This window comes from Clinocottus analis, unplaced genomic scaffold, assembly GCF_023055335.1.
Source record: "Clinocottus analis isolate CAN_PGR_092001 unplaced genomic scaffold, fCliAna1.0.p SCAF_14, whole genome shotgun sequence".
NCBI classification, from domain to species: Eukaryota; Metazoa; Chordata; class Actinopteri; order Perciformes; family Cottidae; genus Clinocottus; species Clinocottus analis.
In genome coordinates, this window is record NW_027175865.1 from 16,339,640 (window position 1) to 16,358,086 (window position 18,447).

General features: G+C 42.1%; 1 protein-coding gene across 4 annotated transcripts in view; it reads right to left on the reverse strand.

Moving 5' to 3' along the window:
• Positions 1–18,447, reverse strand: part of trappc9 (trafficking protein particle complex subunit 9) — a 167,097-nt gene that overhangs the window by 51,892 nt on the left and 96,758 nt on the right. For 3 of the 4 annotated variants that reach the window (XM_068576081.1, XM_068576080.1, XM_068576083.1), the window contains 2 exons: positions 9,761–9,914; positions 4,260–4,350 (listed from right to left, as the gene is read on the reverse strand). In XM_068576081.1, the coding sequence (XP_068432182.1) occupies positions 4,260–4,350; positions 9,761–9,914 (245 nt within the window). Of the gene's footprint in view, positions 1–980; positions 1,048–4,259; positions 4,351–9,760; positions 9,915–18,447 lie in introns of those variants that run through there. The other variant, XM_068576082.1, reaches the window with a different exon arrangement.

Here is an 18,447-nt window from a genome sequence, read left to right on the forward strand (position 1 = left end):
GCAGGCAGAAAACAGTACAAAGAGGAGAAATGCTCTTTACAAGGCAAAAAAAAAAGCAATACCTTCTGTGACGGCTTTTTCAATAACCCATTAACATTCTTACAATGCGTTACGATCTGCTTATACATTGCATCATAGTTATACACACCTAATGATTTAAAACAATAATCATCACAGATTATAAAGCAAATTATAATGATTCATAATGATAAACAAACTTGCTGTTCACTCAGTAACAGCATAGATTTAATGTTATTTAAAGTAAGTAATGACTTAATAACCAGCTGGATTGTATTACTGCATATCTGCCTATAACTCACTGAGCATGACTGATGAGAATATTTACATTATCATGCATTCAAACAGTGCTACTTATAAATTATTAAAATATTATGATGCATTACAACTATCAGAATAGATCCGTTCCCAGAAATGTCTGTCAGTGACCAGCAATTACAAAACAATATGATACCTATAAGTCAATGTAAAATGCATTTTATGAATATTTGTATGCAGGTTATTTTGCATTACGAGTATGTTTATAATTATTATGTTATACATTATGGGCATTGCAGAGAGAAAGAAAAGAAGAAAAAGCTTCCGCCATAAACATATGAAAGTAATCCGCTTCACGTTGCAGCTCACTCAGTGAATTACAGACGTCCTCTGAACATTAAAATCCAGCAAAAACAAAAGAATGTGCCACTAATTAAAGAGAAAAATGAATTACTTGCATTATTTATTTGTAATTAGGGGGTGAGTTTACCATGTATGATCATTACATTACTGCAGCTCGGCTCTGCCCAGAGGAAGAATCATTTACTATAATGTCTCTGTTTTCAATAATCATAAAACAATAATTATAATAATAATAATGCACTTTGATAAAAAATTCAACACAATATAAATGATTCTGCAACTTTCTATGGTTTCCATTTACTGGAACCTGCGTGATAAAATATTCATAGGTTTTTATTGTACACAATTGGCTGAGCTCAAGCAACGATGTCAGAGTCTCTTATACAACTGTGGCCCGAGGCACCGTGTCTATAAATACACACACACACACACACACACACACACACACACACAATTAGGTTAATGTATTTCAAACTCAACACTCTAACATTTAAACTCTAAGGAGGTTTCAGACTGAAAATGGTCGCGTGAACCTTTCAACCCCTTTTAATACGCATTCATTTATGATTGTCTATTTCCGTTTCTCATGTTTACGATTGATACATCTTAGATCGACCACTTACACTCGATCTTGAAGTAACTGTATAATGATATTTTAGGGTGGCATCCAGGTGGAAGTGACTAAAGTTTAAGAGTCCCTTTTAAAAATGTGGAAATAAATACACATTTTATTTTGTATGCAGGATTTTTTTTCTTCCCAATGACATCCATAAAAACTTGATCTGGTTTGAAAAACTAAACTTTTCCTCTCAAACTCAACAAGTGGCCACCGAGGCAGAGGGGGAGATGGAGAGAGACAGCCGCTCCGCTCATGACTCCACCTTCGTTTGGTTACGCTTCCCGACGCTCCGTGTTCAAGTACCGCGATTCAGAGCAGCGCTTCCCGAAAAGAGTGCAGCGCAGAAGAAGCAGGAAAAGCAGTTGTAAAGCCAGGGAACGCGGGTCCTTAAGGAACGTGCCGTCAAGCTTGGATTCGTTGGTGCTCAAATGTGGGTTTGTGTACCCCCGGGGCCACGCGAAGGCACCACAGGGGGTACGCGAGATACAGAGAAAATGTATTTAAAATTAGTACCCATTAAAAATAGTCATTTCATACATATTCAATACAATATAAATGCAAGTTCATGAACTGAATTCCATATATTGCATATAAAATCAGACGCTGATGGCACATCACTGTGTATTACATCTTTTTTTTAAAGCAATAATGTGTTTAGCTGGTTAGGGAGTACTTATTATACAAGGGGAAAAGGATGAGAACCAGTGAGTTAAAGAACCGCCGACGCAGCCCAACACACAGGTGGAGCTGTGCAGTCAACAAAACCACTCGAAGCAGCCGTAGATAATGCATTCATACAAATGCCTAATGCCCACAAGTACTACTGCGCCTGGATAAGATATTCAAACCATGTGTGGATTTACATTCTCTCTCTCTCTCACACACAGTGAGGCAGGTGCAGAGCCCTTTCAATAATTCATCTCCGTGGAGTCCTGCACGCATGTTCACGCCACACAGTGCATAGTGGAGTATCCGGGGTTAACACACTGTACCGACGCTGCTCAACAACATGATTCTCCGGCATCCTTCTTGATGAGGGGAAAGAAATGCCACGGTTTCCGTCGCGGTGTAACGACTCCCCCGGCTGACTTCTGCTCCAGAAAGTGCACAGCTGACCCAATTTTACATTTGCTGAAGAAATGTTTCGGTTTTTATGCGCCTCTCACGATTACCATGACGCACTACACATTTCCTAAAAAACCTCATGGCGCCACGACACATCATCAGCGAGATAGCCCATAACGACTTCTGCATTTGTTGGTCGTTTCTAATGGACGAGGGAATTAACATTTGTTACAGAGATGGCTTCCTGCGACGCCTTTACGTTCAAAAGAGGTTAACGATATTCCACAGGATGCAAATGGCGTGGGCGTTTTTACATATCAGATGTTGCTGTAATGTTCATCATCTGTATTGATGAGCCTGGGACAGCGTAGATGGGGAAGCACCTGCTCAGTGAAAAGGCTTTGGGCCAATGACTGAAATTTATTTCTACAATTATTAACATTTTTACATAGAATCCATTACCTCCTCGAGGGGTGATGGATTCCCTTTAAACCCTCACACTAAACCTATTTATCGTTTGAGTTGTGTTTAGAAGTTGCACATGGGGGTTGTATATTATTGTAGCCTTGATTTTTAGGTTTAATTTGATACTAACATGTTTTTGGGGATTTATTCCATGTTTTTTCCTTGATTTGTACTTTGTAAGCTGATAAGTGTATAATTAGGGAACCCTAGGGCTCAACAGTTATAATCTAATGAGAGCTAAAGTGTATAAAGATGAGGGGTACGGCGGATATAGGAAACAGCTTCTACTTTCTAATAATAGACTTTGATTGTTTGAGCTGCAAGAGGTTGAAAGAAAAGTTGAATGAATGCTCAACGTAGCATCTAACAACAACAACGACGTGTTTTTAACGAGCTTAACGAGATTCCTTCTCATCTACAGTGGCTGTATTGTGTGCAGCTGACGGAGACATTACGGCATTAAAAGCATTCATTGGACTAACGATTCTTGACACAGGGGCGAAAAAGAGCTTGAACCATACCCATAACCATAATGGAGCCTGTGATAGTCTTTATCAATTCTAATGAAGGCCTCCTAATGGGCTGAGGCAAATCACCTGGGTCGTAATCAGCAGGACCCACGAAAGGCCTGGAGTGGATCTGTAAAACCACCTTTACAGAGATGAGGAACGTGAGGAAACAGCCGCCGTGTCTGCACTAGAATATCCGTCCAGAGAGCGCAATCTCACTCATCTCCACGTCAGCGTTCCTCGATAAAAGAGGTTTATGTGAAATGACAGAATATCTAAAAGGAACAGTGAATCCGGTGAAGTGTTTGCCATTATCCCCACTATTTCCGTCTCATCCGATAACTCACGTTTCTGTGCCGGGGCTGCGGCGCCGCTTGGTTTTGCAGATTGCGTTGCAGACAGCTGACGAATCAAAATGGCTGGCAGCGCCCAAAAAAAAGAGGCCCTCTCAGAAAACAAACACCCGCAGTAAATCAAAAGTGAGTTCAGAGGATGATCGCAGATGGTGCGACCGAGGAGCGCGCCTACAGATTCACGTGTCCCCGGTGATTCAGACATTTCCCAAGATGCCGTCTACACTTCTGCAGAATAGCCTCCAGCCCATTATGAATGCAAACAAAACTAAAACAGGGAGAAAAAAAAAAACCTCGCTTGACGCTGATTGTGGAGGTGCACACACTAAGTAATGGATCCACATACTGCGATGAGCATCCAAGGAACATATCCCAGATGTCTGCACGTTGAAACTCTTTCATCTCTAATTGAATGTGCCTCACTTTGCACATTTTGGGCCCCGATAAAGATTTTCTGTTTTGAGCAAATTTTTTTGCGAAACTCTTCGTGGAGTTTCCCCGCTGTGGTGGACGTGTGTGACCTCCGCTCATGATCTCGTAATGTATGCGGACACACGCAGGCAAACACACCCACCCACACACACACACACACACACATAAGTGACTCACCCCACTGCAGCGGAGCGAGCTGTAGGTGCTCCAGGACCAGCTGGTTGAGGACTCCCTCCACGCTGGCCTCGCCGCCGCGCCGCAGAGAAGGGTGGGTAAGGTTAAGGACAACACGATGGCAAGGCTCGGGGCATTTCTAGAACTGATCAACTATTGTGTACACAACTATGGTGTGTACACTTATATACACACCATAGTTACTAAAAAAACAAACATTATCACACACATTATTATCACGTATGTCGTGATTATAAAATACGGCGATAAACCTCAATTCATTATTGTCATCATTAGCATTTTGTTGTGCAGTGGATTCATTATTGGGATGTCAAAAGGTACATGTGAAGCATGTTTCTGTAACCTGATTATAATGATCGCTGATCGCAGGGCAGGCCATCAACGCATGACTGCTGCATCTAAACAAAGACGCCTGTCAGAGAGCAATTACCCAGATAATGTGTGATGATAAGCACACAGCTGATCATTTACACAGCTGACATTTGGGATAATGGGTGAGATGAGCAGCGCCCGGGGCACCGAACCTCTGTCCATTAACCTTTGAGGGAAAGAGTACGGTATGCATGCAGAGAGAGGCGGGGGGGGAGAGAGAGAGAGAGAGAGAGAGAGAGAGAGACGGAGACGGAGAGGCAGAGCGAGAGTGTGAGTATCTACAGAGGAAAAGTACTGTGCTGAAGAGCGCTTCAACTGTGCCGCCTGGATCTTTTTTTCAAACTTCTGACTCATGATGAATCACACGTTACAGCGTGCACAGCGTCTCATACGAGCGGACAACGGGGAACAACGGCAATGTTGTGGCTTGGATCACTTGAAAATGTGGAATTTCTACTTTGAGGCTTTCGGTGGAACCGTCGGGGGAAACAAGCGCACCTCGCTGCCGCCGTCATCTCTTCATCCATTCGGCCTCGATGTTCACAGCCCCGGTGATCAAAGTCCCGCGTTAATCCTCCGCGGACCCTCACACAGGTCCGCCTTGAAACAGCCACGCTACATAATAAAGGCATGTTTGTTATGTGTACGCCGAAAAAGTAGCCCCCGTTTGATTATTTACATACTAATAACATTATGTGAGGTGAGCATGTATGATGAGGGAATGATATAGATATTCTAAACACACACAACAATAATACACACCATGGCTGGTGAAATGTCTCAACAACTGCTGGATGCATTACGGTGAAATTTCCCACGGCTATCCAAGGTCCCTAGAAGATCAACCGTAGTGATTTTTGGTGCTTCCTTGACTTTTCACATAGGCCTGGTGGCACGTCGATATTAGCATTCAGCTCGAAGCTCCACACTGTGACTTAATAAATCCCTCAAACAACCGCTAGCGTTGGTGTTTTGTTTTGTTTAACTGTACAGCAACTTACACTTTTATCTGTGGATGTGGGTTGTTTCCTTCATCTGTGTTTTAACACGACTGCATGGTTTTAAGAAGTGTATCTAAACCAAATAAGGAACAGGTGACATCTATCTATACACCTGTATCTGTGTCGTGTGGTGTAAATGCAGCATTATGAGAGGGGTCAAAACATGGCCGCCTCTTCTTCTCATCCATCAATCCCTCCTCTGGCACTTTTCCAGGGACGGGTCACAGTGGCAGCCGGCTAAGCAAGGTAACCCTGCCGTCGTCACGAAATGAAATCTATTGGTTTCATGTAGAGGTTTGTCCACCAAGAAGAAGGCAGCTAACTGACATTTCATTGACATTATTTTTTGACCTGAGCACGACACGAAGAAAAGAAAAAAAATCCGTGCTCACGAACCAAAAGATTGCCTCCCCGAGACTGAACTCTGATGTCTTTCTCCACAGCCGTGTCGATCAGCCCTTCACCTGGTTTGTATTGGTCGGTAAACTTTGACTTCACACATCTGTCAGATGCATTGAAACATGCGTCGGGTAATGGGCCGTGTGCACAACATGCTGTACATCTCATGGGGAAGACTGTCAAATCAAAATGGGACGCATCACCAGATCCATGGATCTGTGGACGTGTGTGGCATCACGGTTCTCTCTTCTCAGATTAAGCATTCCAATAACAAGTGAAATCCACTTTCGGCTGCACCGCATCGTATATGTTTTCGTGGCCAACCAGCGACAATTCTATTCCCTTAAGTCTCCGCAGAGCCGAACAATCTTAGAAGCAATGTGTGGATGACCAACATGCATGTCGACTCAGGAAACGCATCGTCAACAATCACTTGGAGTTTGGCCCTTTCATGGTCTCCTCGCCCAGAATACATTCACTTCCTCCACCACAGCTCTTGCTGACAAGCGGAAATGGAAAAGTCATTGCAAACATACATTCAGAGCTTCTCTACGGCGACTTGAAACGCCTCCAGAGTGCTGCTTTGAGAATTGGTGCGTTTCTGCTTTGGGCTGACGAATAGCAAAAGCATTTTGCTATATATTTGTTGCGTTATTCACCAATTCCTGCATACACGTTGACAATTCAGACGAAATACTAAAGGCAATAGATGACGTTCATATATCATTAAAATCATTTGAAAAGAAAAGAAGAAGTTAGCGAGGTTTTAAAACACATAAAGGAGGGGGTGATGTGCTCGGGTTGTGATGCATTGCTTTGCAGGGTTTTAGTTTAGTATTATAGATTATTTATGTTCATATCGTCACACTCCTACATACATGGTGCCTCAGCTAAAAGCCTACATTAACATCAATATTTGAGTGGCACATATTTAGTGCTTGCTCGTGAGCTAAATAACAAACTCTACAGTCAAAACGACTGTAGTAAAGTCCATTGCTTCATGTTATCCCCTCTCTCACCATCCGAATGTAGCAGGTTGGGCCAAGAAAAAAGAAGGAATAAGGAAAGAATAAATAATTGCTTGTCGTAAAAAACACCTACAAAGTGGGCAGGTGGCTCAGGAGCAGAGGAGTCTTGACAGCTACTAAGACTCTGAGACCAAGTTGAGGTGAAAATGACAGAAATAGTGCTGCCTCAGGATTACAGCTGAGAACAATGTCGAAGCAGCTGCACTGTAACGTGCTGCTGCTTCTGGCGGGCTGTGATAGCCACGCCAGATAATGTCTAAACCAGCTTTACAGGGCGATGCACTCATGACTGTGGTGTGGATGTCATCGCTGGTGAAGGGACCTACTGAGACACAACTTGACTTCTACACAGAGAAGATTAATAAACTTGGCAATAACCCCTCAAGGGGAAGACACTATTAACACATTCCCTCAATTATTTCTTCTGTTTTTTTTCCTTCAGTGGAGCCTTTTCTAATGAGTGAATCACTAAAACTGAACACCATCAACAAAACAGGAATTACAATACAGGGAACTCATAAATTACAAATTAAAGTGACTGCTCCTCCGCTCAGGGCCAAGTGAGTGCTTCGGAGTGTGACACGCACTGTAATCGTCTTTTTTTCTCTCTCTCTCTCATGTTTTTCCATGTTGTAAAAGGGAAAATCCTCTCTGAAGCAGAATTTAGAAAGGATGGGAGACCGTTGAGTCACATGAGCCTCACACACGGAGACGATAGCATCAAGACTTGACTTAACATCGTCACGTGACGCTTCTGCTGTTGGTCCCTTGCATTAATAATTGAGTTAACATAAGTTGTGTTTGGGATATTCCATTCAACTATATTTTAATGTGGGGCTTCAAATGTTTGGTTACATTTTCCACGACGGCCTTGAGAGAGTGAGGTACTTTTCTTTTCTCACATGACTTATATATTTACATCTGCATATTCCCTAAATTATATTTTGTCTCTATAACCCTTAAACCCACCACAGTGATCTGTTTTACGGTCTACTGAGCAGCTGCAGAACGTGTCTGTTGATGTAGTTGCTCGAGCCCGAAGCTCTATGCTGTTGAGCTTCAAGGGAAACGTGTTTAAATTCGCAATTTACACTCATAAGATATGTTCTAAATTAGGTAAAAATGATCAAACAGGCCATTTCAGGCTGATTTATGCAACAGCAAAAGGAGTGCTATCAGGCTTGCTGTTGGGAATATATTTTTGTGTAATTTTCTTTCTTCATCGCTGCCTACACGCTGCCAAATTACTTGTAGATAAAACAATGCACGTAATGACGGGGGTGTTTGCGCCTTCGTAAAAAGGGAAAAATATAATGGCTTCTTCAGTAGCTCAAAGATTGGATTCATCATTAATTGTACACCATGCTCACCAACAATCTGACAGGCACTTTTTAAATCTTCAAATATGTTCACCGGCAAACGCAAACTGATGAGAAATGGGCCGACGCGAGGCCCGGCACACATGATGACAAGTAGCCGTTTGACAGAAGAAACTTTTTCTCATGAACTTTTATCTGCACTATATCTTCGTCAAATTTGTTGAAGTTTTGATTATACCAAAAACGGTTTCTGCAACCTTCGTTCCTGAGGCAGTGCATCCAGATAGCTCGGGGACTGAAGGGGTGGAGTCCTTGGTGTTGAAAGTCACAGCAAACATCCGCCACATAAAGTACACTTCAATCTGACTGCAAGCAACTACTGGATGTCACAAACTGAACAGCACATTGTCGTCCATTTTGTTTTGTTCTCGAAGGTGGTCGAATTAAGGTTACTGACTTGCGCAATCTTCACCGGCTGAAGAAGACTGTGTGTGTATATATATATATATATATATATATATATATATATATATATATATATATATATATATATATATTTATTTATTAAGAGCTGAGAGTACTGACCTTGAGCAATATACATCCGAACACACTGTGATTGTGGACAACAGACAACATATATGGACGTCACAGCAGACCTGTTGCTTCAGTGGACTTTTTAAGACACAGCATGTAGAGTCTCTGATAACAAATCCACAGCACACATACTAACCCAGCTTGCATATACATCACAACCTTTACCTATTGTTGAGGCATGTTGATAGTGAAAAGCCAGAAGATAACGGTATATCAAGACATGATAGAAAGAGTTGTGTCCCGGAGGAAAAGCAGATGGCGGAGTGCAGCTCGCTGACGATGCTGTCAAACACTACCTCGGTCGGACCACAAAGCTCAAAGACGAGCACCTATGGGAAAATGTTCTCTCGTATTGATGCGAGTATGCGACACAATTGCACATCCACGGACGCACGCACGCACACACTGAGACATCACTTCACAGTGTCAGAGCGGCAAGTGCTTCGCCATACGCTTTTGCCATCTGTCCACGCAGGCGAACACGTTCCCTGCTGGCCAGAGGGTCTCCAGATGTATGATCCAGATGTCCCGCATCGTCGATCTGACTGTCAACCGACAGCAACATTCAACAAACACGGTGCAGAGGAATTCTGTTTGACCACATACTGAAATGTATGACAAAGAATGAAAACCTTTACTATATATATATATATATATATATATATATATATATATATATATATATATATATATATATATATATATATAGTGTTTTTAGTGACAGCTAAGGCTGGTTTCCCTGACGTAACCCGACCACACTAGAAGGATATGATGCTCCAGCAGATGCCCAGCTTGCTGTTGATCTGGGAGCCCTGGGCATGCTGTCGCTCCTCCTCCAGCTGCTTGGGGTTGGTGAAGCGAGCCGTCTCCTGGTCCGGCTGTGGCAGACTCTCAAAGTCAAACTTGTCAACCTGGATGGCCATCCTGCAACAGGAGATGGGAGAAGCACTTAGAGACACAACTTTCTGCTTACATAATTTCCGGTTGGCCAAAAGGAATTCTGGGGAAGACGTAACGGTTACATAACATTTGCATAACTGTCATTTTAAGATTAGAGTCATTAATGTAGCAGCAAGTTTACGCAGCAGAGTATACAGCAGAGTAATGGTGTTCTCCCTCTGTGGGTTATCAGAGCTTTCATTGTCTTTGTGTATGTGTTATGTGGAGGAAATCCATCAATATTCCCTGAATCTGGAATCAAGTACCTTGAAAAAATGTGTTCATAAAAAGGTTGAAATCATTTGACTCAGATGTATGTTGTACAATTTGCTGATACTTATTCAGAACAAAAAAAAACATTTACTGTAATTATTTTTTCTCAGCTTGAAGGGCAGCACCCTTTTCTGCATTTGCACATTTCCACTGTAATGGATCACAGCCGTCGATGCTCATCTTCATCTGCAGAAGATGCTTTTCAGTGCTGCATTCGACACGGTCGATCATGACATACCACCAGACAGACTGACAGTCTGGGTGGGATCTCTGGCGCAGCACTTAATTGGTTTAAATCCTGCTTGAAGGACCGACAATACTTTGTGTCAGATGCTAATTACACACCAGAGTGGACGAGAATGACATGTGGTGTTCCCCAAGGCTCAATACTGGGGCCTCTTTTCTTACACATCTACATGAATTGTTATCAGATTATGAAAAACAACAAAGTGTTTTATCATAATTATGCAGACGACACACAAATCTACATAACTATATCACCAGGGGACTATAATCCTATCACACACACACAAACACACACACTGAAGAAAAACAACAACTGGATGTGCCATAATTTTCTTCAATTAAATACAAAATAAAACTGAATCATTGTTTTTGGTCCCCAGGATGAACGATTGAAAGTGAGCGCTCAGCTTCAATCACTGATGTTAAAAACCTCAAACCAAGCCAGAAATCTAGGAGTAGTTCTGGATTCAGACCCCAACCTGAACAGCCACATGAAGACAATTACAAAACCAGCCTACTATCACCTGAAGAACATGAAGAACTCAAGGGTTAGAGGACTTATGTCTCCACAGGATTTGGAGAAACACCTTGTGTATTTATCTTCAGTAGACTCGACTACTGTAACGATGTGTTCACAGGCGTTTGTAAGAAGTCAATCAGAACGCTGCAGCTCGAGTCCTGACTGAGACCAGGAAAGTGGATCACATCCCTCCAGTTCTGAGGTCTTTGCACTGGCTTCCTGTCCAACAAAGAATTGACTTTATAATCCTGCTGCTGGTTTATAAAGCAGAGAAAAGAGCTTAAATACGTTTGTGATCTGCTGCTACCTGATGAACCATCAGACCCCCTGAGGTCGTCTGGTTCTGGTCTACTTTCTGTTCCAAGAGTCAGAACTAAACATGGAGGCAGCGTTCAGCTTTCCTGCTTCACTTCTCTGGAACGAGGTCCCTGAAAGCTGCAGGTCTGCTGAGACCCTCAGCTCCTTTAAATCAAGATTTAAGTTTGTTTGTCTGTTTTCTCTTGCCTGCAGTTGAACCAGATTCAAGGATATTAATCAATTTCTGCATCTCACTAATGCATTTTATTTCTTTAAACTGCACTGCAACTTTAATTCTACTTTTTGTTGTGGCTTTATTACTTTCTTTTACGTTTTAATGAATGTTATTAATTCTTTTTTAATCTGGTTTTACTTCTGCGCACATTGTGCGTTTGTTTGAATGCGCTTGTTTTGATACTTTTAATGGTTTTATGTGTAGCACGTTGAATCGCCTTGTTGTTGAAATGTGCTATACAAATAAACTTGCCTGGCCTTGCTTATATTTTCCAACTCAAAACAACCTGTGTGGGCTGCTTTGTGTGGTTTGACACGTTTTAAATGATGTATCTCGTCTGAACAAACACCCTCAGGTCCAAGCTCACCCCTCTATGTTGTGGGTATGTTATTTAGTTATTTACAAGAGCCAGGGTTCTCGTTGCCTGAGGCTACGTCAAGTGTCACATCCAGGATTGAAGTCTTGTTGTACCAAACTGAGCCCAGACCACACCTGTGCTTCTAAAGTGACCCCAAAGCCAACAACTAAATAACCTTGAAGCATCCAGGCTATCCACTTAAAAATAACAATGCCAATTGGATCCATTTCAGTTTTTAGTAGGAGCTGCTTGTCGAAATGAACCCACCACTCTGCAGAGCTACAAAGGTTCTCCCATCTTTTAAGTCATCGTTATTACAATCTGAACCTCCATTCCCAGAAGCCCCTGCTCTAAGCAGAAGAGTCTGTCAGATGTTAGACTCTACGTAGCAGACAAACGCAGTTATAAGAAAGTTAAACATCCACTGTAGCAACGGCTGTAAAACCTACATATTCTTCTAATGAGCTGGCAGAGACTAAAACAGAGACAAAGGGAATGGAAATATAAGTTTTTCATCCAACGGATTTAAAATATCTCTTTAAATTATTGCTGAGCATGCGTCATGTCTGCTGGATGTGGTATTAAGTCAATGTTTGCTGAAATGTCAGCCAGAGCAATTGCATAATAACGATAGTGTATGCATGTAAATATGTGATATGACGAATGTAATACAATTTAAGATTTAAAGCTTAGTGTCTAGATTTCCTTGCAGCATGGGCTCCACATATTGAACCATTGCATAGTGAAGCATGAGCCCTGAACAGGAGAGAAGGAAATGTCTCAGCCTGTCACTGCTGTCATTCTGACTGATAGGTTTCACTGAGAACCTGTCACAGAAAGCATTTAACAGCGAGTTGTTGATGTTGGGTATCGGTTGCTTTTATAATTTTCTTTTTTCGTTTGTGTATTAAATTGCCTTGTTGTGTATTTGTTTTGGGAAGGGGAGGCGAGGGGAGGGGGGCTGTAATGTGTATCCTCACCATTTGGCTGTTGTATATGTTATCCTTTCACTCCTTATGTGTGAGGTCTATTGTAGATTAAGTCTTGTTTTGTAATTTCTACAAATAAATCATATGTAATAAAAGTGTTGAACTGAGAAACAGACTTCATCAGAGTCTTCTTCAACAGCGCAGAGGGAAAAAATAGAAATACTGCGGTCCATTTTTCCGTGCACTCAGCACTCCCGTCATACTTTACCTGGAGAAATGACACATTGTGGCCTCGAGCTGTGCGGCTAACTGCAAATTACCTGGACATTTATGTCCACAGGAGGCCCACTCTCAATGAGAGGTTCCTATAAATGTAGAGTCGAGTCTCACTCGAGAGTGTCGCGTCCTGTTTTTAAAGCCTCGACGAATAACAACTTTGACAGCCCTGGAGCTGAACGACGCAAATATGACTTCTCAAAAAAAAGAAAAAATCATATTCAAGAGCTGCGGCGACTTCTGCTTCGTTGTTTTCTTTCGGTTCGCTGAGCAAAGCACAGGGATCCATGTATTGATCGGCAGGTGCATCGCTGGATTCCAGTTCAGAGGCCGCGGCGGATCCCGAGGGAGACTTCCTCTGGTGCAGGGAGAGGAAGACGAGCAGAGCAAAGTCAGGGCGACTGAACTGACAGCTGCTATGCTTCCTCTTTATAGCCGCCATCATCATCGAGCAATCACACGGAGTATTCGTAATCTGATAATACAACATAACTGTATCGATCTGGCAAGTAATAATAAGTGATTTGAGGGGGAAATCTTGCTCTCTCACTTTCTCTTGCTCTCCAGTTTCTGGATAAAGTAAAATTATTAATTTCTTGATGGAGAATACAATTCTTAGTTGTTTGATACAATAGAATTATTCTGTTCTCAAAAGAAAACTGACTTTCAAAATGAAAGCTACCGAAAACAGAAATCAAAACGTAAGTGACCTTGCGGTGAACGTGGTTTAAAACACGCATTTCAATAAGTCAGTTAGTTAATAATAAAAATGAAACAAAATAAATACAAATATATTACATAAGGGGTCAAATTATTGCCCGCAAACCTGAATTTCAGTAGTGTGAATAAATAGTCAGCCTTAATAATAACAAATGCCTTTCCAAAGACAGACTTGACCTCAATATCACGGTTCAGCTCCTCGGAGTGTTGTGATTGGTTCACGAGAAGGGTCGCGCTGCGAGTGATCACATGCATCAACGGGCTGAATCAAAAAAGTTGTTGTTTTGGAGAAGACACATCAACATGTATATACATATTGCGGCAGAGCTTAAACATATATGGAAATATTATGTAAAAGCCATATTGCCCAGGCTAGCTTTGGTTATTATTATGGGTGTAAAAATGAACCGATTCCGGAAAAAAAAAAAGGAAATTGGTAAATTTGACTCACAGATCAGAGGGATTCGCTCCAAAAATAAATAAATCTATACATAGGCCATGAGCCAATATAGTCAGAACGTGTTACGTGTCATCTGTGTGTATTATCAGGGCGAGAGAGAGAGCGAGGTGTGAGCGTGCGAGGGGAGAGGGACAAGATTCCTCCTCTCTGCTGCATACAGCGATGCCTTCACGGGTGTGCAGTTCGCCCGGTAACAAGCAGAGGAACAAAAAACAAGAAAGGGACTAAAAAGTGTCTCAGCTCCCCTCAAAAGAAAAGGATTTTTGCCTCAATTGCAACCAAAGAGCTGCAGAAAGATGCCAACCTCTCGTCATTATGTGACTTTCACGGTTTATTTTGTATTCATTTCACAGCAGTGAGTGCGTGAGTGTCGTTACAGGTGATCTGCAGCCTCACCTGTCTTGCCGTATTGCAACATCATTAATGAAATTACAAGACAACAGAACAGAAAGAAGTCGACGAGTCCAGAGACACACGTAGATCAAAGCGAGATGGAGGAGGAAAAAGGCAATGTAATTATCATTACACCGGCTTTTCAACGGAGCAGAGCACAAATTAAATAACAATTACGACTTCAAAACAAAGACGAAAAGGGAAGCCAGTGTTCTCGCCGCGACGCACTCAAACACACGCCCGCCTTTGAAGATTAGCGGCGCGAGGTTTATGTCACCGACTGAAGTCTGGTCTTCAAATGGCCGCTGCTTTTCATTCCGTCCTCTTCAAAAGCGCACGTTACACATTAAGTCTAAAAATACCACGTTGGCACAATGCAAACGGGTCCTAAATGGGAAGACGGGGCCTGGCAAGGCCCGCGACTGGTTTTCTTTGGACAGGTAATTACCGAGAGCCAGGCGGCTGTAATTCAAAATAAAACTTCAAATGAGGAGAAACATGGAACGGAATGTTTCCATTCAGCGCCACATTCAGCCGTGAAAAAAAGAAAGAAAAGAAAGAGGATTTCATATTTCTTGTGAATGTCATTCACTGTAACTCATTTATTACGTTGTTCATTTGGTGGGATTGGATTTGAACACTTTTTGAGACTTCTTCGCTTCACACAAATCAGAGTAAAAAGGAAATTGTGTGCTCGCTAATTAAAGAGGGTAAGAATGGCGAGGAAATAGGCATTATGTGTGCTAGCTAATAAGGGACTAATTGTGTCGTTTCAGATTTAAAAATACCATCCGTCATCGATTTCAACGTGCACACGGCACTTTCTGATCATGGCAGGCGTTGGCAGCAGTGTGAATAACTATTTCTCGTCAAATAAAATTCCCAATTAACAGTGTTATGATTTTGGATAGGACAGTTACATGAATGAATAATTGATAAAGGATCTAAAAAAGGACAAAGCTCCTTGTCAAGCTGTTGGTTATTATTATTTGTTTTTTTTCAGATGCCTGTAAAATGCATGAAAAAGCGTCTTAGTCAAATGCGGCAATAGATTTTTGTATAAAACAAACAGTTAATAATCTAAAGTTCCCCAATTCCCAAGAATATATACGGCTGAAAAACAACAATCAATCCATTACTGATGGAATTGTTGTTCAGCCAGTTAAAAAGCACGAGGCCTGTGAGACGGACCATAAACTTTACCATTTTAAATGCCGTAAGTAGTTGTTGGCTCTCTCGGTAATAGCAGCATGAAGGCAAACATTATTTGAAAACAAGTTTACCTCCTTCCTGCTGCGGTGAAACTTAATGGAAACCTCTTTTAAAAACAGCAACAACTATTTCAATAAGTTATCTATTATATAATAAAATGTACTTGTGTACCAGTGAAGCAGTGTAAACACACAAAATGCAATATAAAGCACACACAAGTCCATAGAGCGGTGGCTGTGTGCGTAATAAAGACCACATCAAACCCCAAAGCAGGAGAGCATTAGCAGGCCGAGCCCTCACACCACCGCGCCCGTCTTCTCCGTCCATTGATTTGATCGTGGAGCCTTATAAGGATTAGCTCATATCTGGAGACTAATCTAGCCTATTACGTGGCTTTTAATAGCAACATGTGTGCCGAGCTGGGGGCACTGTTGAACATCTCTGGGTCTTATTCCCAGTTCAATTCACCTCCCCGCCTCCACACCCTCCACCCGCTGATAACAGCCTGCTTGGCCTTTATTTCCCTGGCCGAGAAAAGGCGGCAAGGGTAGATGGGGAGATTGGACGGACGGACCGATTTTGCTGAAATTTTCGATCTGTTCAAAAGAGTGAGATGTGAATTGCGTTAGCGTTGGAATAAATCCAGCAAAGACATGCACGGATGAAAGACACATCTTCAGAAATAAGCAATGTTATTCGTGTGCATGCATACAGATGGAGGAGTCTATTTGCTAGTCGGCGTGTCGGCCTGCGGGCTTGGCGCTGGCCAAGTGAAATGTTTGTCAGGTGCAAACAATGTTTTTCTTTTGGTTGCCAGTTTTGTGTTTTCTAGCCTGTATCCATTTGGTATTTTGATGACTCACAATGGGCTTGACTCCATGACAATTGCAGCAAAAGCAGAGGTGTGGAACAGAGATTTGTGCCGGCTCATAGCAAGTTGAAGGTTTCTTTTCATGGCTCTGCCAAACACATTTTAACAGATCTACAAAATATTACAAATTATATTATGTATTATTGTTGTCGTCAGGCTATTCAAACTCTAAAAATGATTGTGGCTTCGGTTAAAATTGAGAAATAACATTTTCAAAACTTCAACAATTTTCAACACATTTCATCATCGTGTCTCAAATTGTAACACAACCTCTCGCTAACCTTGACCAAGTGTTACCAGTCTTAATATAATAGTACCAATTATTACATGGAGAGTTAGTGATGAGGCTACAGTGTGGATTCCTGGATATTAAATGTCCATCAGCAGGTTTCTAGCGGTGATAGTTAAAGTGAAGAACTACATCACAGTAGGTATACCAGTCCCTGCATGCGATTGATTTGGACAGAGCATCAGCCAATGAGTTACCCTGCACGGCAGCTGGATTCTCACATAGGATGATCGCATATCGGCGAATAAACGATCTCGTCTGGCTTAAAGAAGTGCATGCGAGGCCAGAGCACAGACCAACTCCTGTAAGGAGCTGCAGGAAGATACGGTCACGGTTCAGCAGGGTGCGAGACGACACAAAGAGGCGACTGTTCGTGAACAACAATGGCGGCTCCTGAAGACGTTGGCGTAGATGCTGCAGCAGCAGTGTTATATCAGAACTGGACAATGTTTCTTCACTGAAAGAAGGGCAAAGGAGGACACTGAAGGCTTTTCTTCAGACTGGCTTCACTCAGAGTTTAATGGACAGACGGGTCATCTGGTATTTTTTGTGAAAATGCCTGCCCATTTCCAAACAGTTGACAAACCATCAGCGGGTCAGGTTAGTCATCGAGTGGAACCGCTGCAAGTCCCCTGAGGATGTGACAGACGACAGTTTGAAGCAATTCATTTTGAAAGTGTGATGGCCAATGGGAAAACCCCAACAGTCCACGGGCAATGTGGAACCTCCCACAGTCAACGGCCAACGCGAAAACTCATCACTCACTCAGCAAGTCAGAGAGCAACTTTCTTGTTTTACGGCTAGTCCCACTTTACTGAGGTCCAGCCGACAAAACGTGGGTCAGAAGTTGTAATGATGCCATGTGGGAAGAGTAGCAGTACTTTGTCCGCAGGCAGTTGAGTGACGAAGACAACCAGCAGGAAACCAGTACGACAACTTGTTTGGCTGTTTGCTCCCTTTTCATTAAGACAAACGCTGGTTCAATGCATCATATGCAATCAACTGATGGAGACGCTTATTACTTTATTCACCATTGCATTCATGAAAACGTATAACTCAAACTCATAACTGTAGTATGGGCAATTATGGAAGTGCTCTTGACTTGCAGGAAACTCCTGCGGGCTTGTGGGTAACATTAAAACTGTCATTTAATTAATGTGAAGAGAGGACCGTCATGTTAAAAAGATAACTGAACAAACCAAAAGGAAAAACGGTTCTATATTTGTAGTCATTTCAGCAAGTTAGCAATCCTTGGAAGATATTGCAAAAGAAAATGAGCATCAACTCAACAGAACAACAAAACCAGTATATTTGTGTGCAGAGGGCCACAGTGATGATGTTGTGCACTTGGGCGTATATGACTGAGTTACACATGTTCCATGATGTTCTTCTGCCTAAAAAAACATCTAAAAGCAGAACACACCCCCATCACTAAACAT